The sequence below is a fragment of the Hemitrygon akajei genome, unplaced genomic scaffold, assembly GCF_048418815.1.
Source record: "Hemitrygon akajei unplaced genomic scaffold, sHemAka1.3 Scf000080, whole genome shotgun sequence".
In the NCBI taxonomy this organism is placed as follows: Eukaryota; Metazoa; Chordata; class Chondrichthyes; order Myliobatiformes; family Dasyatidae; genus Hemitrygon; species Hemitrygon akajei.
The window spans coordinates 971959-999160 of record NW_027331966.1 but is presented as its reverse complement, the minus strand read 5'-3'; the positions used below and the strand labels follow the sequence as shown (position 1 = coordinate 999160).

The 27202-nt window shown below is 43.6% G+C and overlaps 1 protein-coding gene across 3 annotated transcripts in view; it reads right to left on the bottom strand.

Moving 5' to 3' along the window:
* Positions 1–23464, bottom strand: part of LOC140722568 (uncharacterized) — a 424481-nt gene extending 401017 nt beyond the window's left edge. Inside the window, exons 1-3 of one of the 3 annotated variants that reach the window (XM_073037274.1) lie at positions 23323–23464; positions 21747–21893; positions 1921–5010 (exon numbers count right to left, since the gene is read on the bottom strand). In XM_073037274.1, coding sequence (XP_072893375.1) covers positions 3233–4624 — 1392 coding nt within the window. In that variant the 5' untranslated portion in view covers positions 4625–5010; positions 21747–21893; positions 23323–23464 and the 3' untranslated portion in view covers positions 1921–3232. Of the gene's footprint in view, positions 1–1920; positions 5011–8493; positions 8625–21746; positions 21894–23322 lie in introns of those variants that run through there. The other 2 variants (XR_012097665.1, XR_012097666.1) reach the window with 2 other exon arrangements.
* Between the last annotated feature and the right edge of the window lie 3738 nt (positions 23465–27202).

Genomic DNA, 27202 nt, shown 5'->3' with positions numbered 1-27202 from the left:
ATGTAAAGGAATCTAGAGTAATTATGATATACATGAGAAAAAAGAGAACTCTTTTTCATTAGGATGTAAAAACCTCCTAATATCTAAAATTCCAGAGTCAACTAAGAAAGAATTAATAAAAATAGCAGATTGGTTTGTAAGTACCTGATTAGGCATAGACTTACCCATCATACGTTTCAGCCAACAATTAAAATCTCCACCCATTATTACCATATATTCATTTAAATTGGGAAGAAATGCAAAAAAGTGCTTAAAGAGTTCAGGATAGTCAGTATTTAGTGCATAAATATTAACCAAAACTAATTTATTGTTATAAAGTTAACCAGTGTTTAATAGAAGTCTATCATATTGGTCTGAAATTGTATCATAGTGAACAAATGAAATCTAGGAGTCTATAAAAAAAAGAAACACCTTTCACCTTAGTCGATGAGTTAGAGTGAAACTGTTGGCATTTCCAAAACCTAAAGAAGTGCTGATTATCCTCCTTACTCACATGTCTTCTGCGCAAAAATAATCTGAGCATTCAGTCTATGAAAAACTCTAAAAATCTTCTTCCATTTAATTGGATGATTCAAACCGTTCGTATTCCATGAAACAAAATTAATTAATAATATCCATTTTCCTTAAATAAACAATGTAGTATGTAAAGGGTTAACCATATTGCATAGGAAACTCACGAATCAGGAAGAGGGAAAATAGTTTAAAGAGGAAATGGAAGTTATGACAATACAGACATTTTTGTAGTTTCAATTCAGCCCAAAAGAAAAATACTAGACTAAAAATAGCCCTACCACCCCACCCACAAAGACCGAACACCTGGCCAATAGACAGCCAGACAACTATCTAAGAACCTCCCTACCCCCATCTCCCTTGAGGCAAATCTCCAAATTAAAAAAAATAAAAAACAAACCACCCATAGTCAAAACATTACGAGAGGAATGTCAAGCAGATGTTAGAGAAAAACAGCCAATTGCAGACCATTTTAAAAGAAAAGGTCTTAAAAAATGACACAAAATACAATCTTAATAATATTTCAAGAAAAAGGAAATAATCAGCATATCAAAGTCTTAATGATTTTCAAAAGCAAACAATTAAAAATAAAAAAAGTAAAACAATGAAGAAAAAGAAAGAAACTTTAACATGGAAACATAATAAACATCCGAATGTCAAAACACAGTACGACTGTAATCAACCCAAGGGCAAAGTTCTAAAGTGTCCAAATCTATAAGCTGGCTGTTAACTAATAAACCAGATACACACAGACATAAAGGAATGGTAAATTTCAGAGACATCCAAGCTCAAATGTTGATCTTCAAAACATTAGACATCTGCGTTCAAGCTTAGCTCTTTGAGAAATTGTTTTGCTTCATTTACGGATTTAAAGCATTTGAATGATTTATCGGGCAGAGCAACCCTTAGGTGAAAGGGATATAACAAAGCTGGACAAAGATTCCTCTGATATAATTCTGACATCACCATTTTAAAATGCAATCTTTCTTGCATCACCTCAGGACAAAAATCTTCAACAAAATGAAACTTAAGATTCTCATGCTCAGTAACTCCTTTCTGATGAGCAATCCGAATGAAGTGCTCCTTAGTATTCACATTGTGACATCGAAGAATTACATGACGTGGTTTTGGTTTCAGCACCCGATGTGTGCGGTTGAGTGCAGGAAGGGAAGAAAATACCTCCGAGCCAAAGACCTCCATTAAGAATTTTTAAGATAGTACACAGGGCCCATATGTCCAAAGATAAATTGGCACATATTTTTTCCTAATATAAGCCCTATTTGTGACAGATGTAACGCAGAAGTGGCTACTCTGACTCAAATGTTTTGTTCTTGTGTTAAGTTTAAATAATTTTTGGTGGGATGTGTTTGGAATATTATCTAAAGTTATAGATGCGGATGTTCATCGTAATACACTTACAGCAATTTTTGGGATTATTCCAGAGGAAGCATTTTATCTATTTGATATTGACATTATATGCTGTTTATATGTTTTTTTATATATTATCTACTTGTTAAACTCCTCTTCCGATTTGTATATTCTTTATTTGGAAACCAATAAAAAAGATTGAAAAATGAGATGAAGAATTGAGAAAAAAACTGAGTAAGATCCCGGCTCTCAACGTCCTCACTGAGTCTATTATTCACAAATTCAGTCTGTGGCTTCGACTCTCCAAATCAGTAATCTTGATTTTGTTCTGCTCCAGGGTTTGAGTGGTTGAACTTCATTTCATTTCCAAAGAATTCAATTTGCGATCTCTCTGTTTCCCAGCTTTAATAAGCTCTGAAATTTGCCGCTGCTGTTTTTCGTTCTTCTTTTCAAGTGTTGCCAATGTACCTTCACTCTCCTTTAACCATAATTCCAAGGGAATAAATCTTTTATCAAGTTCTTCATCCAAAAGATTCTAGATAGCCAGTAAAGTAAGTTGAAACTTTTTAGGCTGTTCAAAGACATCTTCTTTCTTTCCATTTTCACTGCCGGTTCCCTTGCCTTCGGCTAATGACTTTCTTCCTCTGTAAGCCATTTCAGTCGATTAAAATTCAAATTCAAACATATAAAAGTGTTATAAACACTTTGATAAAGATATTAAAGGGGCGGTAAGTAAATTTAAAATGAACAGAGCAAAGCCGGAATGCAACCTACTCCATGTAGCGCCTCCATGAGAGTCCTTCGCCTAATGTAGCCTAACGCGCACATTCCCAAAAATGTAGCTACACGTCGCGGCAACACAGACTGCAAGTACTGTGATTGGTCCACTTGGCAGCAGCCAGTTTCCTCCTGTGAATGTCCTGTCGCTTCGAAGTTGGAAGGTGGACCACATCAAGGAGAGGTTAGGTGAGGTAGTCATAAAATATGTACATGTGCACGACTCTTCATTGGCAGACAATAAAAACTTGAAAATGGCATCAAAATCGTGCAAAGAAATTTCCACCAACATTGCTTTGGACATCGCGGACTGCACAAAGTAATGGAAAAACTGCTCATTTTTCTGCGTTGCAGTAATTTCAATAGAAGTAACACTTCTGCAACATTGATTAGCTCCAACTCCAACAAGACGTAGTCAGCAGTCGCCATTGTTCCCAACTCAACATGAGTCAATTCAACACAGTAGCACAGAACCCCAACACCAACTAGCGTTTTGGCAGAGCGACGCAGACACACGAACTCACAAGTAGAAATGCTCACAATGGCATAGCGTCTATGCAGAGGTATAATTCAGGCTTCAGCAGGTGAACGGCTTCTCCCCAGTATGAACTGACCGGTGTGCTTGTAGGTGGGAGGACTGAGTGAATCCCTTCCCACAGTCTGAGCAGGTGAACGGCCTCTCTCCAGTGTGAACTCTCTGATGTAACTTCAGTTTAGATGACAGAGTGAATCCCTTCCCACAGTCCGAACAGGTGAACGGCCGCTCCCCGGTGTGAACTCTCCAATGTACCTTCAGTTCAGATGACCGAGTGAATCCCTTCCCACAGTCTGAGCAGGTGAACGGTCGTTCCCCAGTGTGAACTCGCTGATGTACCTTCAGTTTGCATGATTGAATGAATCCCTTCCCACATTCTGAGCAGATGAAAGGCCGCTCCCCAGTGTGAACTCTCCAATGTACCTTCAGTTCAGATGACCGAGTGAATCCCTTCCCACAGTCTGAGCAGGTGAACGGTCGTTCCCCAGTGTGAACTCGCTGATGTACCTTCAGATTGCATGATTGAATGAATCCCTTCCCACATTCTGAGCAGATGAAAGGCCGCTCCCCAGTGTGTACTCTCTGATGTACCTTCAGTTTAGATGACTCAGTGAATCGCTTCCCACAGTCCGAACAGGTGAACGGCCGCTCCCCGGTGTGAAGCCGCTGGTGAACCAGTAGGGTGTATGACTGAGTGAATCCCTTCCCACAGTCTGAGCAGGTGAACGGCCTCTCCCCAGTGTGAACTGACTGGTGGCTCAGTAGCTGAGATGACTGAGTGAATCCCTTACCACATTCTGAGCAGGTGAACGGCCTCTCCCCAGTGTGAACTGACCTGTGTGCTCGTAGCTGGGCTGACTGTGTGAATCTCTTCCCACAATCTGAGCAGGTGAATGGTCGCTCTCCACTGTGAATTCGCTGATGTATTTTCAGTTTAAATGACTGAGTGAATCCTTTCCCACAGTCTGAGCAGGTGAACGGCCTCTCTCCAGTGTGAACTCGCTGATGTACCTTCAGATTGCATGACAGAATGAATCCCTTCCCACAGTCTGAGCAGGTGAACGGCCGCTCCCCAGTGTGAACTTTCTGATGTAGCTTCAGAAAAGATGACCGAGTGAATCCCTTCCCACAGTCTGAGCAGGTGAATGGCCTCTCCCCAGTGTGAACTCGCTGATGTTTCTTCAGATCAGATGAGCAAGTGAATCCCTTCCCACAGTCTGAGCAGGTGAACGGCCTCTCCCCAGTGTGAACTCGCTGATGATTCTGTAGGTGGGATGACTGAGTGAATCCCTTCCCACAGTGTGAGCAGGTGAACGGCCTCTCCCCAGTGTGAACTCGCTGATGTACCTTCAGATTAGATGAATGAGTGAACCCCTTCCCACAGTCTGAGCAGGTGAACGGCCGCTCCCTGGTGTGAACTCGCTGATGAGCCATTAGGTCATATGACCGAGTGAATCCTTCACCACAAATTCAGCAGATGACCAGCCTCTGCTCAGTGTGAACTGACTGGTGTGTCCACAGGTGGAAAGACCGACTGAATCCCTTCCCACACACAGGATAGGTGAATGGCCTTGCCCTTTAGATGAAATGTCCAACTGTATCTATTCCCACTGTCTGAGCAGATGAATGGGTTCCCCACCTGTTTGAAATGACGGGCGTGCCAGTCGGTCAGATGATCGAGTGAATCCCTCCCCACAGTCTGAGCAGGAAGGATGATTGTGTGAATCTCTTGCTCCTCTTCTTAAGTATCTGGACAGAGACAGCAAAACTGGTGTGTTGTGTTCGGGATTCCCGTAGACAAATTCCTTGTCATTTTTAACCTGTAAAAAGATTTACAAAATCCATCGATGGGTGTAGGACAACATTTCAGATGAGATCACTTGAGTTGTCAAGGTGTGATATGACATCACACTGTTACAGTGAGGTTGAACCGAAGTTGGTGAGAGAAACTATCTCCTGACTGGGCACAGTGCTGGGATGGATGGATGGATGGATGGATGGATGGATGGATGGATGGATACTTTATTCATCCCCATGGGGAAATTCAACATTTTTTTCCAATGCCCCATACACTTGTTGTAGCAAAACTAATTACATACAATACTTAACTCAGTAAAAATATGATATGCATCTAAATCACTCTCTCAAAAAGCATTAATAATAGCTTTTAAAAAGTTCTTAAGTCCTGGCGGTTGAATTGTAAAGCCTAATGGCATTTGGGAGTATTGACCTCTTCATCCTGTCTGAGGAGCATTGCATCGATAGCAACCTGTCGCTGAAACTGCTTCTCTGTCTCTGGATGGTGCTATGTAGAGGATGTTCAGGGTTTTCCATAATTGACCGTAGCCTACTCAGCGCCCTTCGCTCAGCTACCGATGTTAAACTATCCAGTACTTTGCCCACGACAGAGCCCGCCTTCCTTAGCAGCTTATTAAGACGTGAGGCGTCCCTCTTCTTAATGCTGCCTCCCCAACACGCCACCACAAAGAAGAGGGCACTCTCCACAACTGACCTATAGAACATCTTCAGCATCTCACTACAGACATTGAATGACGCCAACCTTCTAAGGAAGTACAGTCGACTCTGTGCCTTCCTGCACAAGGCATCTGTGTTGGCAGTCCAGTCTAGCTTCTCGTCTAACTGTACTCCCAGATACTTGTAGGTCTTAACCTGCTCCACACATTCTCCATTAATGATCACTGGCTGCATATGAGGCCTAGATCTCCTAAAGTCCACCACCATCTCCTTGGTCTTGGTGATATTGAGACGCAGGTAGTTTGAGTTGCACCATATCACAAAGTCCATATCACCATATCTGGAATGATCATCAAACTGTCTGATGTTCTTCCTGTCTCTCTAAGAATGGGGCATTTCTGCCATCGTCAATTTGTGACTTGGCTCAGTTTGACTCTCTCCATTGGTATTATTCCCTGTTCCCACTGAGCTGCCTGGCCCCACAGTAACTGAAACACTCTCACCGAAAAAGCCGGCAGTGCATTCCATGCACCCACCAGTCTCTGTGTAGAAAACTTACCCCGACATCCCCTTGGTATCTATTTCCAAGCACCTGAAAAGTCTGCTCCCTCGTGTTAGACATTTCAGCCCTGGGAAAAATCCTCTGGCTATCCACACGATCAATACTCCTCATCATCTTATACACCTAACAAAGTTCTAAACATAAACACGGAAATTATACATTGCTTTGAGGATTTGTTGGACGTATACAAAATGATGAGGGAGAAGATTGGGTAAATAAATGCAAGCAGCTTTTTCCACTGAGGGTGGGTGGGATGACAACCAGAGGTCAGGGGTAAGTGGGGAAGGTGAAAATTTAATGGGAACATGTGGAAAAGCTCTTTACTGAAATGGTTGTGAGAGTGTGGAATGAGATGCCAGAACAAGTGGTGAATATGAGCTCAGTTTCACCGTTTAAAAGAAGTTTGGATGGGAGCCTGGATGGTAGGGGTATGGATTTTTTATAAAAAGGGCCCAAAGGATATCGGGAACCAAATTCACCACAACCACAAACTGTTCCTGCCGCTACAATCCAGGAACCGGTACCACAGCAAAAGCACCAACAGGTTCCGGGACATCACCTTCCACCAGGCCATCAGACTGATTAATTGATTTCTATGTTTTCTAGACTGTCCTATATACAAACTAATTATTATAAATCAATTTCAATTACACATTGCACATTTAGACAGTAATGTAACGTAAATATTTCTACTCCTCATCCATATGAAGGATGTGCATAATAAAGTCAGTTCAATTCACCATCTCCACTATCTGTTCTGTCTTTCTGGCTCCCATTCCCCCTACAACTTACTTAAACCATATCAGCCCCAACCCCCACTACTTCTAGTAAGCCTTACCACTAAGATATTAGTTGCCTCTTGTTCTGTTCCCCTAACTAACAAATCCACTTAACAGCCCTTTGACTTTCCTCCCCCCAACAGTTTCCAAAGTGTTCCACTTGTTGTTGTCCGGGCATGGCCATTGGAGTACTCTGCGATGGCTATTTAACCTCATTCTCCTTCCTGACTCTCACCCAGTTTCCTGTGTCCTGCACCTTGGGTGTAACTCACCTCTCTTCATGTCATATCTTTCACCCCCTCCTACTGCTGGATGATCTGGAATTCACCCATTTCAAGATCCAACACCTTAAAGTGCAGGGTTACAAGCTGAAGCTGGATGCACATCTTGTAGGTGAGGGCATCAGGGACACTGGAAGTCTCCCCTCCTTCCCTCCAATATTCCCTCTAATTTGTAATAACCAGTGTGCACATGAATCTTGTACTGTGCATTTTTACCCAGTGACAACATGTGCACAGTGAATTTTATATAGAGATATATTCATTTTCACAGCTGGCAAATCGCGGTCGATAGGAACTTTGATCTCCTCTGGGTTTGATCAAGTTCATCTGCACTCTCACACAACCTATGTAGCAGGCCTGGAACGGGTAATGAAGGATTTTCTCACCAAAGCTTTTGCACATTGTCCATATGTGGTTTGCTTGCTAAATTACACTTTAAAAAGTCAGATTTTCAAATATCACTCCACTTCTTCCCACTTGCAAATTCTCCAGCAACTTTAGCACCAGCACATGCACACAGGCATCGCCAGTTTCTGGACTCTACATAGACATTTCCCCTGAACTCTCCCCCAATGACTGACGGTGGTGAACTCAGTGATGGCAATGCCAATGAATATGAAGGGAAGGGCAGTAGTCTGTCTCACTGGAGTCTGGCACATTTGTGATGTGAAAGCTACTTGTTGCCCAAGGCAAAGGTGCTTTATATCATTACGTACCCAGAGAGGATGGGACAAAACATGTTCTCACCAGTAGAAAAGTCCAGAGCAAGAGGAGGTAGAACAAGCAACACACACAAAATGCTGGAGGAACTCAGCAGGTCGGGCAGCATCTATGGAAAAGAGTACTAATGCTGAATTCCTCCAGCATTTTGTGTGTGTTGCTAGGATTTCCAGCATCTGCAGATTTTCTCTTGTTAGTGATTGGAGGTAAAACAAAGGCAATTTTCTCAACTGGTGATGTAAGATTTTGTTCCCTTTCTCCGAGTTCCTAATCCTTGCATTTAGATAGCTGGAGCTCAGCTCTGTCTGAGAGATCCATCGGTTCCCATTCCCTCTTCAGCTGTAGCACCCCGGGGTCCGTGTACGGATCATGGGGTTGAGAGAGAGGGGAGAGAACAGGACTGTCCGGGATTGCGGGTCACGGTGTCCGAAATTCACAGGAATTATTCCGAAGTTGACGTTTAAGATAAAAACATGGAGAATCGCTCTTACCTGCAACTGACATTTTCAAAGCTTTCTGTGTACTGCGTGCATGCGTGAAACTCAGGGACGTCCTCAGCCTGATGCCTGTGCATTTCATCGGCGCTTTAGCGCCGGCGAAATTCTTAACGCATGGCCCTATGGGTAATCACGGTGCCATTAACCATTTCTGCAAGCACCGGTTCAATGTCCATACCTCATGTTTTTTCGTGTGTATAGAAAAATCTGCAGCTGTTTTAACGCAGAAAGCGGCTTCCATAAGCAATATACTCAATATCAACGTGTATCTAATGCCAAAGTAAAATGCAGATATAAAACACAGGAGATTCTGCAGTTGCTGGTAATACAGAGACGCACTCACACAAAATGCTGGAGGAACTCTGCAGTTCAGGCAGCAACTAAGCAGCGGAGTACACAGGCTAGGCATGCTGAAGGGGCTCTGCCTAAACGTTTTCTATTTATTCCTCTCCACAATTGTTGCCTGACTGTTGATTTCCATCAGTATTTTGCAGAAATGAACCACCTTTTTTTTGATCAACCAGTTTCCAAATACTTCTAATCTTTCACTTTTAACCACATCGTGCTGGTCTTATTCGTCCTCCTCCTCTGGACCCCATCTCTCTCTGGAGCCCCTGACTCAGGCTGGCAACACTTCGGTTTCTGACTCTGCACCATCGAAGATTCACTCGCGAGTCTGCTGTCAGACTTTAGAGGTGCATTGAATTGCGAGACCGCAGGTTCTTTTACTGAGAGAGATCGAGAGAGAGAGGACGTCAAAACCACAGAGAGCTCATCGTCTTATTCACCCTGGAGAAAATCATGTAGGTGTATGAATTTCAGCCCAGGGCTGAAACGGCTAACACAAGGGGGAATAGGTTTAAGCTGCTTGGAAGTAGGTACAGGGGAGGTGTCATTCATAAATTTTTATAAGCAAAGAGTGGTGTGTGTGTGGAATGCACTGACAGCAACAGTGACAGAGCCGGATACAATAGGGTCTTTTAAGAGACTCTCAGATAGGTTCATGGAGCTTAGGAAAATAGAGGGCTACGCGGTAGGGTAATTCTAAGCAGTTTCTAGAGTAAGTTACATGGTTGGCACAGCAATGTCGGCCAAAGCATCTGTAATGTGTTGTAGATTTCTATGTTTCTATGAAATTCACGGGAAATCTCCTATCCCACGGAGTGGTGACTAGTTGCAACCTGTCATCTCAGGGAGAGTGAGAAGGGAACGGCAGGGGTAGATTTTCATATACTGATATGGAACAGAAACATGGGCAGGGACCAGATGGGCCGAGTGGCGTTTCTTGTGTACATTGTGAGTGTGGTAGAAACAGTAAGTACCTGAGACATGGGATTTGACACAGAACTGATTTAACTTTCACAGATACACAATATTAAACACCAGTCTAGTTTAAGGCTAACATCAGTAGAACAGACTCCTCCAATGCTCAGTGACCAGGGTTCAGTCCTGGGTGAGATGAGAAGCCGCAAGAACTGGAGAATCTGACAGTAACAGTCCCTCATGAACCTGCAGCTGCCTTCAGTCACCGTGATGGTTAAACATTTAACACAGAGAAGATTAGACCTTCCTCCCTGATGTAGGAGCGCTCAGACCGAAGATGTGGGGGAGAAGGAAAAAAAAAGATAATAAAGTTGTTTGCACAGTTAGGGATAAACAGAGAGGAAGAGGTGGAGAGTTTCTTAAATGCATTCTTAAATGCTAGGAGCATTGTAAGAAAGGTAGATCAGCTTAGAGCATGGATTGATAACTGGAAATATGATGTTGTATTTATTAGAGAAACATGGTTGCAGGAGGGGTGTGATTGGCAACTAAATATTCCTGGATTTCGTTGCTTCAGGTGTGATAGAATTGGAGGGGCAGGAGGGGGAGGTGTTGCATTGCTTGTCTGAGAAAATATTACAGCATAGACATTGACAGGATAGATTACAGGGCTCGTCTAGGGAGCCATTTTTGGTGGAATTGAGGAATGGGAAAGGTGTAGTGACACTTATAGGGTGGTATCATAGACCACCTAATCGGGAGCGAGAATTGGAGCAGCAAATTTGTAAGGAGATAGCAGATACTTGTAGTAAGCACAAGGTTGTAATTGTGGGAGATTTTAATATTCCACAGATAGAAACATAAAAAATAGATGCAGGAGTAGGCCAAAGTGAATAACGTCACATTTATCCACATTAAATTGCATCTGCCTTGAATTTGCCCACTCACCTAACCGAGCCAAGTCACCCTGCATTCTCCTCACAGCTAACACTGCCGCCCAGCTTCGTGTCATCCGCAATCTTGGAGATGCTGCATTTAATTGCCTCGTCTAAATCATTAATATATATTGTAAACAACTGGGGTCCCAGCACTGAGCCTTGCAGTACCCCACTGCTGACTGCCTGCCAATCTGAAAAGGTCCCATTTATTCCCACCCTTTGCTTCCTGTTTGCCAACCAATTCTCTATCCACATCAATACCATACCCCCAATACCATGTGCTTAAGTTTGCACACTAATCTCCTGTGTGGGACCTTGTCAAAAGCCCTTTGAAAATCCAAATATACCACATCCACTGGTTCTCCCCTATCCACTCTACAAGTTACATCTTCAAAAAATTCTATAAGATTTATCAGACATGATTTTCCTTTCACAAATCCACGCTGACTTTGTTGGATGAATTCACCTCTTTCCAAATGTGCTATGATCACATCTTTGATAACCGACTCTAGCACTTTCCCCACAACCGATGTCAGGCTAACCCGTCTATAATTCCCCGGTTTTTATCTCACTCCTTTTTTAAAAAGTGGGGTCACATTAGCCACCTTCCAATCCTCAGGAACTAATCCAGAATCTAAGGAGTTTTGAAAAATTATCAATAATGCATCCACTATTTCTTGGGCTACTTCCTTAAGCACTCTGGGAGGCAGACCATCTTGCCCTGGGGATTTATCTGCCTTTAATCCCTTCAATTTACCTAACACCACTTCCCTACTAACATGTATTTCCCTCAGTTCCTCCATCTCGGTCCCCTACTATTTCCAGAAGATTATTTATGTCCTCCTTAGTGAAGACAGAACCAAAGTAGTTATTCACTTGGTCTGCCATATCCTTGTTCCCCATGATCAATTCACCTGTTTCTGACTGTAAGGGACCTACGTTTGTCTTAACCAATCTTTTTCTTTTCACATATCAATAAAAGATTTACAGTCAGTTTTTATGTTCTCTGCCAGCTTTCTTTTATAATCTTTTTTCCCTTTCCTAATTAGGCCCTTTGACCTCCTCTGCTGGACTCTGAATTTCTCCCAGTTCTCAGGTATGTCACTTTTTCTGGCTAATTTACTATCCCTGATTTCCCTTGTCAGCCACGGGTGCATTACCTTCCCTGGTTTATTCTTTTGCCAAATTGGGATGAACACTTGTTGTAGTTCATCCATGCAATCTTCAAATGCTTGTCATTGCATATCCACCATTAACCCTTTAAGTATCATTTGCCAGTCTAGCTTAGCTAATTCACATCTCATACCTTCAAAGTTACCCTTCTTTAAGTTCAGAACCTTTGTTTCTGAATTAACTATGTCACTCTCCATCTTAATGAAGAATTCCACCATATTATGGTCACTCTTACACAAGGGGCCTCGCATGACAAGATTGCTAATTAACCCTTCCTCATTGCTCAATACCCAGTCTAGAATGGCCTGCTCTCTAGTTGGTTCCTCGACATGTTGGTTCAGAAAACCATCCCGCACACATTCTAAGAAATCCTCTTCCTCAGCACCCTTACCAATTTGGTTCACCCAGTCTATATGTAGATTGAAATCACCCATTATAACTGCTGTTCTTTTTTTTGCACGCATTTCTAATTTCCTGTTTAATGCCATCCCCAACTTCACTACTACTGTTAGGTGGCCTGTACACAAATCCCACCAGCGTTTTCTGCCGCTTAGTGTTACGCAGCTCTACCCATATCGATTGCTCATCCTCCAGGCTAATGTCCTTCCTTTCTATTGCGTTAATCTCTTCTCTAACCAGCAATGCTACCCCACCTCCTTTTCTTTCCTGTCTATCCCTCCTGAATATTGAATAGCCCTGGATGTTGAGCTCCTATCCTTGGTCACCCTGGAGCCATGTCTCTGTGATTCCAACTATATCATATTCATTAATAACTATCTGCACATTCAATTCATCCACCTTATTACGAATGCTCCTTGCATTGACACACAAAGCCTTCAAGCTTGTTTTTACAACACTCTTAGCCCTTATACAATTATGTTGAAAAGTGGCTCTTTTTGATTTTTGCCCTGGATTTGACTGCCTGCCACTTTTACTTTTCACCTTACGACTTTTTGCTTCTGCTCTCATTTTGCACCCCTCTGTCTCTCTGCACTTGTTCCTATCCCCCTGCCACATTAGTTTAAATCCTCCTGAACAGCAGTAGCAAACACTCCCCCTAGGACTAGGAGGAGGGACAGCCCTCAGTGATTCCTGTGTTTGCACCCTGGAAGCCTCAAGAAATGATAATGATCATGAATCAGGCCCCAGATAGAAAAGAAAAACCAGCACAGTTTGCTCAGTGTGTCCACAGTACTACACAAATGTTTAATGCGACTCCGCAAGATTTATTCAGTCTCTGCTGCATGATTCTCTCAGCTGCTGAGGGGCGGAAATGGAAGGCAGAATTGAGATACCAAACCTATCAGGAGTTACAGGTGGGAAACCATAACGAGAATGAACAGACAGACCAGATTATTCAAGCCTTGGAAAGGGCTCTCCAACAACCTGTAAACATCACTAAAGTACCTGAATGCAAACCTAAGCCTGGGGAATCAGGACCAGACTATTGAGAGCGATTTGTGGCCTGCTACGGCACCTTCGCAGGAGACCAAGCCTTTAATGCAGGAGACAGCCCAGATATAAATCAATTGTGATGAGGCATCCCACTACCACACGCTCTTTTAGAAAGTGGACTCCTGAAGCTGAACAGGCCCTGAGAGACTGCTTCGGTACTACTAACTCGGATGTACTGCAAGGGGGGCTCTGTGGGGGCATTGAAGAGGTCACTGAATGCACAACGGACTATATTAATTTTTGTGTGGATGCCGTTGTTCCTGTTAGAACTGTTCGCTGCTATCCCAATAATAAGCCCTGGATCACTAGTCACATCAAAGGCCTCCTAAACCAGAAGAAGAGGGCCTTTAAAGATGGTGATCGGTTGGAGCTTAAAAGAGTTCAGAAAGAACTCAGAGTACAGATAAGGGGGGCAAAGGAGCAGTATAGGAGGAAGCTAGAACAAAAGCTGCAGAAAAAAAGCATGAAGGAGGTGTGGGATGGGATGAAGATCATCACCGGATGTGGTGCAAAGCGGGGGGCAAACATAAGTGGAGATGTGGAGAAAGCGAACCAGCTGAACAACTTCTTCAATAGGTTCGACAGCACAATCTCACCCTCACCGCAGAACTCCACACCAGGCTTACTTCCCTCACAGGAAAATAGCCACTCACAGGAGACCTGGCCCACGCCCAGGATTACGGCTGCACAGGTGGAAGGTCAACTGAGGAAGATCTGTACCAGCAAGGCGGCTGGACCGGATGGAGTTTCCCCACGATTACTGAGGGCCTGTGCGACTGAACTGGGAGAACCACTACAGCGCATCTTCAACATGAGTCTAGATCAGAGAAGAGTACCCAGACAGTGGAAAACTTCCTGTATTGTCCCGGTACCGAAGAAACCACAACCAAAGGAGTTGAATGACTTCAGACCTGTTGCCTTGACGTCGCACGTGTTGAAGACCATGGAGCGGCTGATAATACAGAATCTGAGGCCACAAACCAGGCACGCCCGGGATCCGCTTCAGTTTGCGTATAAGGAGAAGGTGGGAGTGGAGGATGCTATCACGTATTTGCTGCACAAATCACTCTCTCACCTAGATGGGGTCAGTTGTGCTGTGAGGATTACATTCCTTGACTTCTCTAGTGCCTTTAACACCATCCAGCCCAAGATCTTAAAGCACAAACTAACGGAGATGGGAGTAGACTCTCACATGGTGGATTGTATAGTGGACTACTTGACAGATAGACCTCAGTATGTGCGGTTGGGAGACTGTAGGTCTGACACGGTGGTCAGCAGCACAGGAGCGCCACAGGGAACTGTACTCTCTCCGGTCCTGTTCACCCTGTACACATCAGACTTCCAATATAACTCGGAGTCCTGCCATGTGCAGAAGTTCGCTGATGACACGGCCATAGTGGGGTGTGTCAGGAATGGACAGGAGGAGGAGTATAGGAAACTGATACAGGACTTTGTGATATGGTGGAACTCAAACTACCTGCGTCTCAATCTCACCAAGACCAAGGAGATGGTGGTGGACTTTAGGAGATCTAGGCCTCATATGGAGCCAGTGATCATTAATGGAGAATGTGTGGAGCAGGTTAAGACCTACAAGTATCTGGGAGTACAGTTAGACGAGAAGCTAGACTGGACTGCCAACACAGATGCCTTGTGCAGGAAGGCACAGAGTCGACTGTACTTCCTTAGAAGGTTGGCATCATTCAATGTCTGCAGTGAGATGCTGAAGATGTTCAATAGGTCAGTTGTTGAGAGCGCCCTCTTCTTTGTGGTGGCGTGTTGGGGAGGAAGCATTAAGAAGAAGGACGCCTCACGTCTTAATAAGCTGGTAAGGAAGGCGGGCTCTGTCGTGGGCAAAGTACTGGAGAGTTTAACATCGGTAGCTGAGCGAAGGGCGCTGAGTAGGCTACGGTCAATTATGGAAAACCCTGAACATCCTCTACATAGCACCATCCAGAGACAGAGAAGCAGTTTCAGCGACAGGTTACTATCGATGCAATGCTCCTCAGACAGGATGAAGAGGTCAATACTCCCCAATGCCATTAGGCTTTACAATTCAACTGCCAGGACTTAAGAACTTTTTTTTTAAAGCTATTATTAATGCTTTTTGAGTTAGTGATTTAGATGCATATCATATTATTACTGAGTTAAGTATTGTATGTAATTAGTTTTTGCTACAACAAGTGTATGGGACATTGGAAAAAATGTTGAATTTCCCCATGGGGATGAATAAAGTATCTAGCTATCTATCTATCTATCTAATGATGGGAATCTGTCCCCCCAGTTCAATGCCCTACTGCTCCAATGCTTACCAACTAAGTTAGCCAACATGATTAAAACAAATAATATGGATTGGCCTGACAATGACCGAAATCGAATGCGACGAGCTTTGACATATCATTAGGACCCAACTTTCGAATCCCCATCAACCCCGAAGGGAACTAATATTAAAGGTGAATATGCTCAGCGGGAAGAAGGACGCGAGCGGGCTATATCTGAGGAACAGAAATGGGAACAAAAACCTACCAAGGAACAGGTGGGGACAACAACCCGTTTAGAAACTGACGAGAAGATGCTTCCAACCATGAGTGCCAGCCCTCAGGAAGAGCCCAATGTAATATTGCAAGTTGCTGGAAATCCGGTTCCATTTATGATTGATATGAGGGCAACCACAACCACTCTCGATCAGGAAATAGTATCGGAAAAGGAATTCCAGCTATCAGATGCCACAATCACTCTGTCTGGTTTCGAAGGCACGGAACGTATGTATTCACGTACCCAGCCACTGCAGGTGGAATTCCAGGGGAACCAGTGTGAGGTTTCATTTACAGTCACCACCAGACGGGGGTGTAATCTCGTAGGGAGAGACTTGCTCTGTCCGTTGGAAGTCGAGATTCTATGCACGGACAAGGCTATCATGCTGGAACTGCGAACAACTGATAGCTTCCTCAGTTTCTGACCACCCAGTGGTGGGCACTTTATCTGGACTCCAGTACATTTGAACCCCGTCTGCCAGCGGCCAGCTCTCATGTGACTCTGTGTTATGACCCTACATGGCGCTCAACTGAGGAAAGCTAATATTATGCACCCCTCGAGTGACAGAAATTCCCAGTCACGGTGATTGGACAGGTTAATGTAAGAGACGGCATTGCATTTCTTGCTGAAGGTCCAGATTTCTTTTGGCGACAGACAGGATTGGTGGTTCCCCATACCACCTTCAAGGTTTGCCCTGGGTTCAAGACAAAGAGCCTAGGGCTCCTTGCCAACACCCTGTCAAAACAGGCCTCCAGCACAGAGGGAGACTGGCAAAACTTTGCCGTGGGCCAACCGATACTGGAAGGAGTCTGAGGTGAAAACAGGACATCTGGCAAGACATTCTTTTAATAGTGACCAAACCCAAGATGTGATACCCCATCTTTGGGCAATTTCAGTCCATGAAGTCAGCCCTCCTGTCCGGATCACAGTGAAGGAAGGACAGACTCTCCCATCCATTCCGCAATACCCCCTCTAGCCTGTCCGGATCACTGTGAAAGAAGGACAGACTCTCCCATCCATTCTGCAATACCCCCTCTAGCCCGTCTGGATCACAGTGAAAGAAGGACAGACTCTCCCATCCATTCTGCAATACCCCCTCTAGCCTGAGGCAACGTTTTATGAGGATGGAAACTCTTTTGTGGATCGAGCAGGAAAACGACATTCTGACTATGCGATAGTGATGGACAGTGAAGTAATTGAACAGGCCTCTTTTGAAGCAGCTGTCTCCGCCCAGAAGGCTGAGCTGTTTGCTCTGACTCGTGCCTGTATCCCAGCAACAGACTAAAGTGCGAACCTTTACACAGACTCCCGTTATGCATTTGGAATTGTACATGACTACGGGGCTCTCTGGGAACATGGGGATTCCTGACTTCCTCTGGCCACCCCATTAGTAATGCCACCATTGTAAACAACTTACTCACCACTCTACAGCTACCTCGAGTTTTGTTCTTCTCAGGGGGACGCCTCTGAGGAGGAGTGAAAACTGTGGTCCCAGATGGGGTGCCAGAAAGACCCCGACCTAGGATTTTGGATCACCCAGCAGGACAGGTTTGTGTTCCTACACAGTTTTTACCAATATTGGCCGATTATATACATAATTGTACACACCTGGGAAAGGAGGGAATGGTTGGTATCCTGTACCCTGCACATCGGGTATGACTCCCTTGCCAGGTGGATCTTTTTCGTGTCTACAAGTTGATTTTATTGAATTGCCTAGAGTATATTGCTATAGATACTGCTTAGTTATTATAGATGTGTTTAGTAGATGGGTTGAAGCTATTCCAACTACCATTAATACTGCTGTGACTGTTGTGAAGGTATTATTAAGGGAAATAATTCCCAGGTACAAGCCAGAGATGCTGAGTTCAACAATGGCTCACACTTTATGGTGAAAGTAAATGAAAGAGTATGTAACAAACTAGCTATCAAGCAACAATTACACTGTGTACACCACCCACGGGCCGCTGGCAGAGTGGAAAGAGCCAATGGCACTCTGAAGAGTAAACTGGCCAGGCTAACAGCGGAGACTGGACTCACTTGCTTGAAGGTCTGACCATTAGCCCGATTCCACATGAGGGTTACCCCACAGGGGAAAACAGGGCTGTCACCAGCTGAAATCATTTCTGGACGGCCCATGAGGACACCCTGGTAACAAAGTCTCAGGATTAAAGGCAAAGTGAATAAGAATAAGGAACCTTGGTTCTCGATGGATATTTGAACTCTGATAAAGAAGAGAGAGATGTAGATAGATAGAATTGTAAAGCCTAATGGCATTGGGGAGTATTGACCTCTTCATCCTGTCTGAGGAGCATTGCATGTGTAAGAAACAGGGAGCAAAGAAGGTACTTGAGTAGTATAAAAAGTGCAAACAAATACTTAGATAGATAGATAGATAGATACTTTATTCATCCCCATGGGGAAATTCAACCTTTTTTCCAATGTCCCATACAGTTGTTGTAGCAAAAACTAATTACATACAATACTTAACTCAGTAAGAATATGATATGCATCTAAATCACTAACTCAAAAAGCATTAATAATAGCTTAAAAAAGTTCTTAAGTCCTGGCAGTTGAATTGTAAAGCCTAATGGCATTGGGGAGTATTGACCTCTTCTGAGGAGCAATGCATCGATAGTAACCTGTCGCTGAAACTGCTTCTCTGTCTCTGGATGGTGCTATGTAGAGGATGTTCAGGGTTTTCCATAATTGACCGTAGCCTGCTCAGCGCCCTTCGCTCAGCCACCGATGTTAAACTCTCCAGTACTTTGCCCACGACAGAGCCCGCCTTCCTTACCAGCTTATTAAGACGTGAGGCGTCCCTCTTCTTAATGCTTCCTCCCCAACACGCCACCACAAAGAAGAGGGCGCTCTCCACAACTGACCTATAGAACATCTTCAGCATCTCACTGCAGACATTGAATGACGCCAACCTTCTAAGGAAGTACAGTCGACTCTGTGCCTTCCTGCACAAGGCATCTGTGTTGGCAGTCCAGTCTAGCTTCTCGTCTAACTGTACTCCCAGATACTTGTAGGTCTTAACCTGCTCCACACATTCTCCATTAATGATCACTGGCTCCATATGAGGTCTAGATCTCCTAAAGTCCACCACCATCTCCTTGGTCTTGGTGATATTGAGACGCAGGTAGTTTGAGTTGCACCATATCACAAAGTCCTGTATCAGTTTCCTATACTCCTCCTCCTGTCCATTCCTTACACACCTAACTATGGCCGTGTCATCAGCGAACTTCTGCACATGGCAGGACTCCGAGTTATATTGGAAGTCTGATGTGTACAGGGTGAACAGGGTGTACAGGGTGTAAGGAAGAAATCAGGAGGGCTGAAAGAAGACATGAGGTAGCGTTGGCAGTCAAGGTGAAGGTGAAGAGCTTCCACAGGTATATTAATAGCAAAAGGATAGTTATGGGATAAAATTGGTCCTCTTGAAGATCAGAGCGGTTGGCTATGTATGGAACCAAAATAAATTGGGGAGATGTTAAATGGTTTTTTTGTGTCTGAATTTACTAAGGAAACTGGCATGGAATCAATGGAAATAAGGCAAACAAGTATTGAGGTCATGGAATCTATACAGATAGAAGAGAAGGAGGTGCTTGCTATCTTGAGGTGAGTAGATAAATCTCCAGGACCTGACAGGGTATTCCCTCGGACCTTGAAGGAGACTAGTGTTGAAATTGCAGGGGCCCTGGCAGATATATTTAAAAGTCATTATCTACGGGTGAGGTGCCAGAGATTTGGAGGATAGCTCATGTTGTTCTGTTGTTTAAAGCAGGCTCTAAAAGTAATCCGGGAAATTATAGGCTGGCAAGTTTGATGTCGGTCATGGGTAAATTATTGGAAGGAGTACTAAGAGATAGGATCGACAATTATTTAGATAGACAGAGACTTATTAGGGAGAGTCAACATGGCTTTGTGCCATGTTTAACAAATATATTAGAGATTTTCAAGGCGGTTACAAGGAAAGTGGATGAAGGCAAGGCAGTGGATGTAGTGGACTTCAGTAAGGCCTTTGACAAAGTCCCGCATGGGAGGTTAGTTAGGAAGATTCAGTCACTAGGTATACATGGTGAGGTAGTAAATTTGACTGGGAATTGAGAATGGGAGAAGTCAGAGAGTGGTAGTGGAGGATTGCTACTCTGAGTGGAGGCCTGTGACTAGTGGTGTACCACAGGGATCAATGCTGGGTCCATTGTTATTTGTCATCTATATCAATGATCTGGATAATAATTTGGTAAATTGGATCAGCAAATTTGTTGATGATACAAAGATTGGAGGTGTAGTGCACAGTGAAGAAGGTTTTCAAAGCTTGCAGAGAGATCTGAACCACCTGGAAAAATGGCAGATGTAGTTTAATACAGACAAGTGTGAGGTATTGCACTTTGGAAAGTCAAACCAAGGAAGAACGTAAAAGGTAAATGGCAGGGTACTGAGGAGGGCACTAGAACAGAGGGATCTAGGAATACTGATACAAAATTCCCTAAAACTACCTGTGTCTCAATATCACCAAGACCAAGGAGATGGTGGTGGACTTTAGGAGATCTAGGCCTCATATGGAGCCAGTGATCATTAATGGAGAATGTGTGAAGCAGGTTAAGACCTACAAGTATCTGGGAGTACAGTTAGACGAGAAGCTAGACTGGACTGCCAACACAGATGCCTTGTGCAGGAAGGCACAGAGTCGACTGTACTTCCTTAGAAGGTTGGCGTCATTCAATGTCTGCAGTGAGATGCTGAAGATGTTCTATAGGTCAGTTGTTGAGAGCGCCCTCTTCTTTGTGGTGGCGTGTTGGGGAGGAAGCATTAAGAAGAGGGACGCCTCACGTCTTAATAAGCTGGTAAGGAAGGCGGGCTCTGTCGTGGGCAAAGTACTGGAGAGTTTAACATCGGTAGCTGAGCGAAGGGCGCTGAGTAGGCTACGGTCAATTATGGAAAACCCTGAACATCCTCTACATAGCACCATCCAGAGACAGAGAAGCAGTTTCAGCGACAGGTTACTATCGATACAATGCTCCTCAGACAGGATGAAGAGGTCAATACTCCCCAATGCCATTAGGCTTTACAATTCTACCGCCAGGACTTAAGAACTTTTTAAAAGCTATTATTAATGCTTTTTGAGATAGTGATTTAGATGCATATCATATTTTTTACTGAGTTAAGTATTGTATGTAATTAGTTTTGCTACAACAAGTGTATGGGACATTGGAAAAAAAGTTGAATTTCCCCATGGGGATGAATAAAGTATCTATCTATCTATCTATCTATAAAGTATCTATCTATCTAAAAGTGGCATCACATGTAGATCGGGTAGTAAAGAGAGCTTTTGGTACATTGGCCTTTATAAATCAAAGTACTGAGTATAAGAGTTGGAATGTAATGGTGAGGTTGTATATTGCATTAGTGAGGGGGAATTTGGAGTACTGTGTGCAGTTTTGGTCACCGAATTACAGGAAGAATATTAATAAGGTTGAAAGAGTGCAGAGAAGGTTTACAAGGATGTTGCCGGGACTTGAGAAACTGAGTTACAGAGAAAGGTTGAATAGGTTAGGACTTTATTCCCTGCAGCGTAGGAGAATGAGGGGCGATTTGATAGAGATATATCAAATTATGATGTGTATAGATAGAGTGAATGCAAGCAGGCATTATCCACTGAGGCTAGGGGAGAAAAAAAACCAGAGGACATGGGTTAAGGGTGAAAAGTTTAAAGGGAATATTGGGGGGGGGGGAGCTTCTTCACAACTGTGTCTGACTGGTACTGGCATAACTGGTTCTTCTGGGCACATTCAGTCTCACTCCCAACTATTTCCTACCTTCCTTTGTGCAGCTATGTAATGTCTAAAGGACCAGTGTTTGAGTAAATGAGACTCACCAAACTTTCTCCCGACTGAATCACTGGAATCTCCAAGTCAGATGGGTTCTCTCCAGTTGATGCTCTCAATCCTCGGGCTGGTTCACTTGTTGCTGTTCCCTTGTCTTCAGTCGTGGTTTTTCTTCCAATAAATCTCTCACTGCAGGTCTAACGTTAACATGAAAGATAATGAAGCACGTTAACAATGAAAAGGAGGACCAAACATTTCTGCTTAATGGTACTAGGAACAAAACTCACTGAAATTTAAACGTTGAAGGCAAATATAATGATCTCAGTGAACAATCTTTAATTGTCCCTCACACATCACAAAACAATACGGGATAAGAAGGAGCCATCATTCAGTCATGGTAAGACACAAGACACAGGAACAGAATCAGGTGATTCAATCCATCTGGTCTGCTCCACCACTCAACCATTCAATCATAGCTGATTTTTAATCCAACACCATATTCCTGCCTTCCTCCTGTAACCCTGAAGCTACTCAGCAATCATCAGTATATTAATCTTCACAAATAGACCCAAATGGCAGCCTCAAACAAATTCTGCAGCAACAAATTCCACATATCAGACATCTTTTGGCCAAATTTTTTTTCTCATCTCAGTTTTAAAGGGAAGCAAGTTTATTTTGAGACCGTGCTGTCAGATCACAGACTCTCCGTCTAATGAAAACATCCTCTCCATGTCCACTGTATCCAGGCTTTTCAGCATTCGGTAGGTTTACTTAACCATACATCCCCACACCACCCCCACTGTCCCTCTGAACTCCATTGAGCACAGGTCCAGAGCCATCAAATGCTCCTCATATATAAATCCGATCATTCCTGAGATTATTCATGTGAACCTCATTAGCAACAACTGCACCGGACACATTTCCAGGAATAACAGACAAATTGGTTCCAGGATAATTTACTGGGAAAAGTTGTGCTTCCTTTACTGTTATACTATCACTCCATTTCCAGGTGAAAACAGGACCATTTCAGAAAATTTGTATTACAGATCCTAGGATACAGATCTTGTCTTGTCTATACTGGACCGACCGCCGTCGCTGGACTATAAACGTGCAGGAGTAATGTATGGCTCAGCTCTACTGCGGGGAGCTGAGGCTCGAACCATTCTCCCCCTGGACTTCCCAGTCCGTCGGTAAAGCAGGCAGTGAAATCAAAGATCCCCACAACCTGGGACATTCTCCTTTCTCATCCACCCCACTCCGGAAGAAGACACAACAGCCATAAAGCTCCAGAACAAATGCGAGAAGCCTCAGGAAACGAGGCGAGTTCGGGGAAGTTAATGGGACTCAGCGGCCAAAATCACACCACGTGATCTGGCGTCACAAAGCGGAGGGCGGGGCGAATCTGCGGCACACAGCCTCACGTGACCTGACGGCGGGACTTCTATTTCAATTCTGTGGAAACAGACAGCCTGGGCTCCTGGTTTGGATCGTTCAATGCAGATTAAGTGAAGTCGACACATTTCTGACGAGCCCAGATAGTTGGGAAACAAATGAATTCCTGGCCCTCAGTTCGGGGCTCACGGCCAACGTCGGATCTCCCCGCTCGGGATCGGTCTCAATACTCACCGATGGGAAAGTGATATCTTCGGCCCGCAGTCAGTGATCCCGACGGAAGAGACGAAAGTCTTTCCTGAACACACAGCCGACCCACTTCAGCTCTGAACGGAGAGGAAAACACCGTCCACCCGGAGACAGTGAGCATGCGCGAAGAGATTGTTACATCATCGGGAGGCGGGGCCTCGGAAACAGACGCGCAGATGCTGCCCATCTGCGGTTAAATGGGAGGGGCAAACGGGATCACGTGTCAGGATTGATTGACCTCCCTCCCCCCCCCCCCCCCCCCCCCCCCCCAGGCAGAGACTCCGGCTACTCATTAGTCTGAGGAAAGAAGCAAACTTGCCGCTCACATCTCCTCTCACCTTAAATGTATTAGACATTTCAACCCCCAGGAAAAATATATCGTCTGTCCACTCTCATCTATTCCTCTCCTCATCTTATAAACGTCCATCCAGTCTCACCCCAGCCTGCGCCGCTCTGGAGAAAACAACACAAGTTTGTCCAGCCTCTCGTTATAGCTCATGCCCTCTAATCCAGGCAGTATCCTGATAAACCACTTCCCCGCCCTGTCCAAAGTCCCGACATCCTTCCGAGAATGTAGGCGACCAGAACTGTATGAAACACTCCAGATGTGGTCTAACTAGTTTTATAAAACTGTGTTACGAACTGTAACGTTTTCGAAACGAACCAGCAGCAATAGAGTTCACAGTGGAGTCTGGTTTTCTTGTTAAAACCATTCTCTTTATTAGTATCTACTTATAATAACTTAATGAAATAAAGGAAAGTTGACAGTGTTAGGTGTATATATGTGTAAATATAATTCCCAAACTATCGAGCATGAGGAAACAAAGCTTAGAGTCTTGAGATGGTAAAGTAGGAAAGTTCAGTAATCCACGGAATAAATGATGGGAGAGAGATATTTGTGATCCAGGGTGAAACGTAGAGAAAAGGCAGTTACAACAAAATAACCGCCGAGGAAGTTCTTATCTGTTGAATCCGTCCACATACAAGTTATCAGCGAAAGTAACCTGTCACAGGAATACCGTCTTCCGGGGGTTGCCACACAACATACCCAGGCAAGGGTTAATACAAGATATTCCAAAACGCACTCCTATGGATTATACGAAGTGTCAGCCACACACGTTCGTTGTGGGTCCGTGTACCGATGATCAACCCACTCTTGTTGGCATAGGAGAGTTCCAAGCCTCAGCTGCGACTAACTGAAGCGATCAGCTTTTCCAGTCTCTCTCTCTCTTATGGTTCAGTCCACAGTGAGCGCTGTCAGCCTGTGACTGACGTCATAGTCCCCGCCTCCTTGGAGTCTAAATTCTAATAAAGACAACCATGTAATTTGCCTTCTTAACCACCCGATCAATCTGTGCAGTCTCTCTCAGGGAGTCTAAGATCCCTCTGATCATCGACACTGTTCAGGGTTTTGCATTTAACAGTGTACTGTCTCATACATTCCACCTACCGAGCTGCCAAGATGATCATCACTAATCAAATCTCACTGAGATTTCTCAGGTCCTGTTGAATTTATTGCCAAGTGCACAAGTACGGGAAGGAACAGGGACAGAGAAACACTGACTTGTGGCAGCATCACAGGCAAGTACATTCAGATAACACACGGAAAACAAATTGTACGATTCTCTGTCAGTAACAATCTGTAAATATGTTTTAAGTCATTAACGATATATAAAATACATTGTGTCATGACAAATATTAAAATGTGCATTTTGTGTCAATAACAGACTTGGAAATGTTGAATTTGGTCCCTGTCTCCATTCCTCCTGTAATCCACAACCAGCTCCTGTGTTTTTGTCACAATGAGGGAGAGGTTGTTTTCTTGACACCACTGTGTCGGGGTGATGACTTCTTCTCTGTCGGCTGCCTCGTTATTATTTGAGATTAGGCCAGTCAGTGTAGTGTCGTCTGCAAATTTAATTAGCAGATTGGAGCTGTGGGTGGCGACACAAGTCATGGGTGCACAGAGGAAAGCAAGGGGCAAGAAGACCACCCTGTGGGGTATGTGTGCTGGGGGTCAGACAGAGAGACAGAGGAGATGGAGCCCACACTTACCACCTGCCGGCTATATGACAGGAAGTCCAGGATCCAGCTACACAAAGCAGGGTGAAGGCCGAGGTCTCTGAGCTTTTTGTCGATACTTCACGCCTTCGTATGGCTACTGCTCTGCCCATGAGTGCAAGGAACTGCAGAGAACTTTGGAGAGCAGAGAACATCAGAGAAACAAGCCTCCCCTCCATGGACTCTCCCTACACTTCCCCTCCCTCGGAAAAGCAGGCCAAGTACTCAAAGACCCTCACAACCTGGACATTCTCGCTGCAAACCCGCTCCCCCATCGGGGAAGAGATACAAAAGCCTTAAAGCGCGAACCACCCGGCTCAAGGACGGTTTCCTGTCTGTGGTTCGAAGCCAAATGAATGATAAAATGGACTCGACCTCACAATGTAACTCGACGTGACCCTGCACCATATGTCTATCTGCACTGCACTATCTCTGCAGCTATAATGCTTTGTTACATTGTTGTTTCGTCATTTTCATTTTCCATTTTTAGAATCTTTTTTACTAGTACATAATCTTCTACAGCTATAGAATGAAACCAGACTTCAATAGATTAATATGTATAAAATTAATAAAGCTGAAGAAAAAACTAATCGTAAAATATAAAAATGGAAAATATATATAGGAAAAAGAAGGAAAAAAAGAACCCCATCTAACTAGGGGGGAAACCCACTAACTACAAAAAAGGGAAAAAAACTCATTAGGAATCAACCCCCCGAAACAATACGTTTAACCATCATCTAAATATAAAAATAGAATCATCAACCGCCATTTCATATTTATAAAAAAATAAAATTGGAAGGAAACCATATAGCATAATTCAAATTAAATGATAATATTTGGCAAAGAACCCCATCTTCTCTCAAAATCGAATCGAGGATCAAAAGTTCTACTTCTATTTTTTTTCCAAACTGAGACATAACATTCCTTGAGAAAACCATTCAATTAATGTTGGGGAAGAAATATCTTTCCATTTTAATAAAATAGCCCTTCTTGTCAGTAGCGTAACAAATGCAATTACATGTTGATCTGAAGATGAAATACCCTGAATATGATGTGGAGCTATTCCAAATAGAACAGTCAATCTATTAGGTTGTAAATTCATTTTCAGAGCTTTAGAACTTGTTGAAAATAAAGATTTCCAAAGCGATTTTAATGATGAACATGCCAGAACATATGTGACAAAGTAGCTACTTCAGTTTTATATATATCACAGCATTTGTCTATACTAGGAAATATTTTAGATCGTCTCTCCTTTGTTAAATAATAACGGTGAACAATTTTAAATTGAATTAAACAATGGTTGGCACATATAGAAGAAGAATTTCCGTTTTCCCCCTCTCCTTTAGCAAGGAGAGCAATCTTGCTTAAATGGAAGGAGTCTACCCCTCCTGCACATCGTCAATGGCTACGTGATATTATGTCGTATTTAAATTTAGAAAAGATCCGCTGCTTAGTCTTAAATTCGAAACAATCTTTTTATGATATTTGGGGACCTTTCCTAAATTACTTGTCCAATTTATAAAGTTTAACAGTGCACAGAATTTTGTGTATATTTTTATCTTCTCTTAAGTGAATATCTTTTTTTTCTAATTATCCATTGTCATCCATCAACTTTTTTCCTTTGGTAGTTGGTAGGGGGTTGACTTTTTCATATGTAAAAAATTTCATTCATGATGTATGAGCTATCTTTAAATTTTTGATTACAGAGTGGTATACCTTTATGTGTTATGCTATAACATTTTGATCAATTTTATTGCAATATATGAATGTACACAAGTTATGTTGAGATGTATCTATGTGTTGC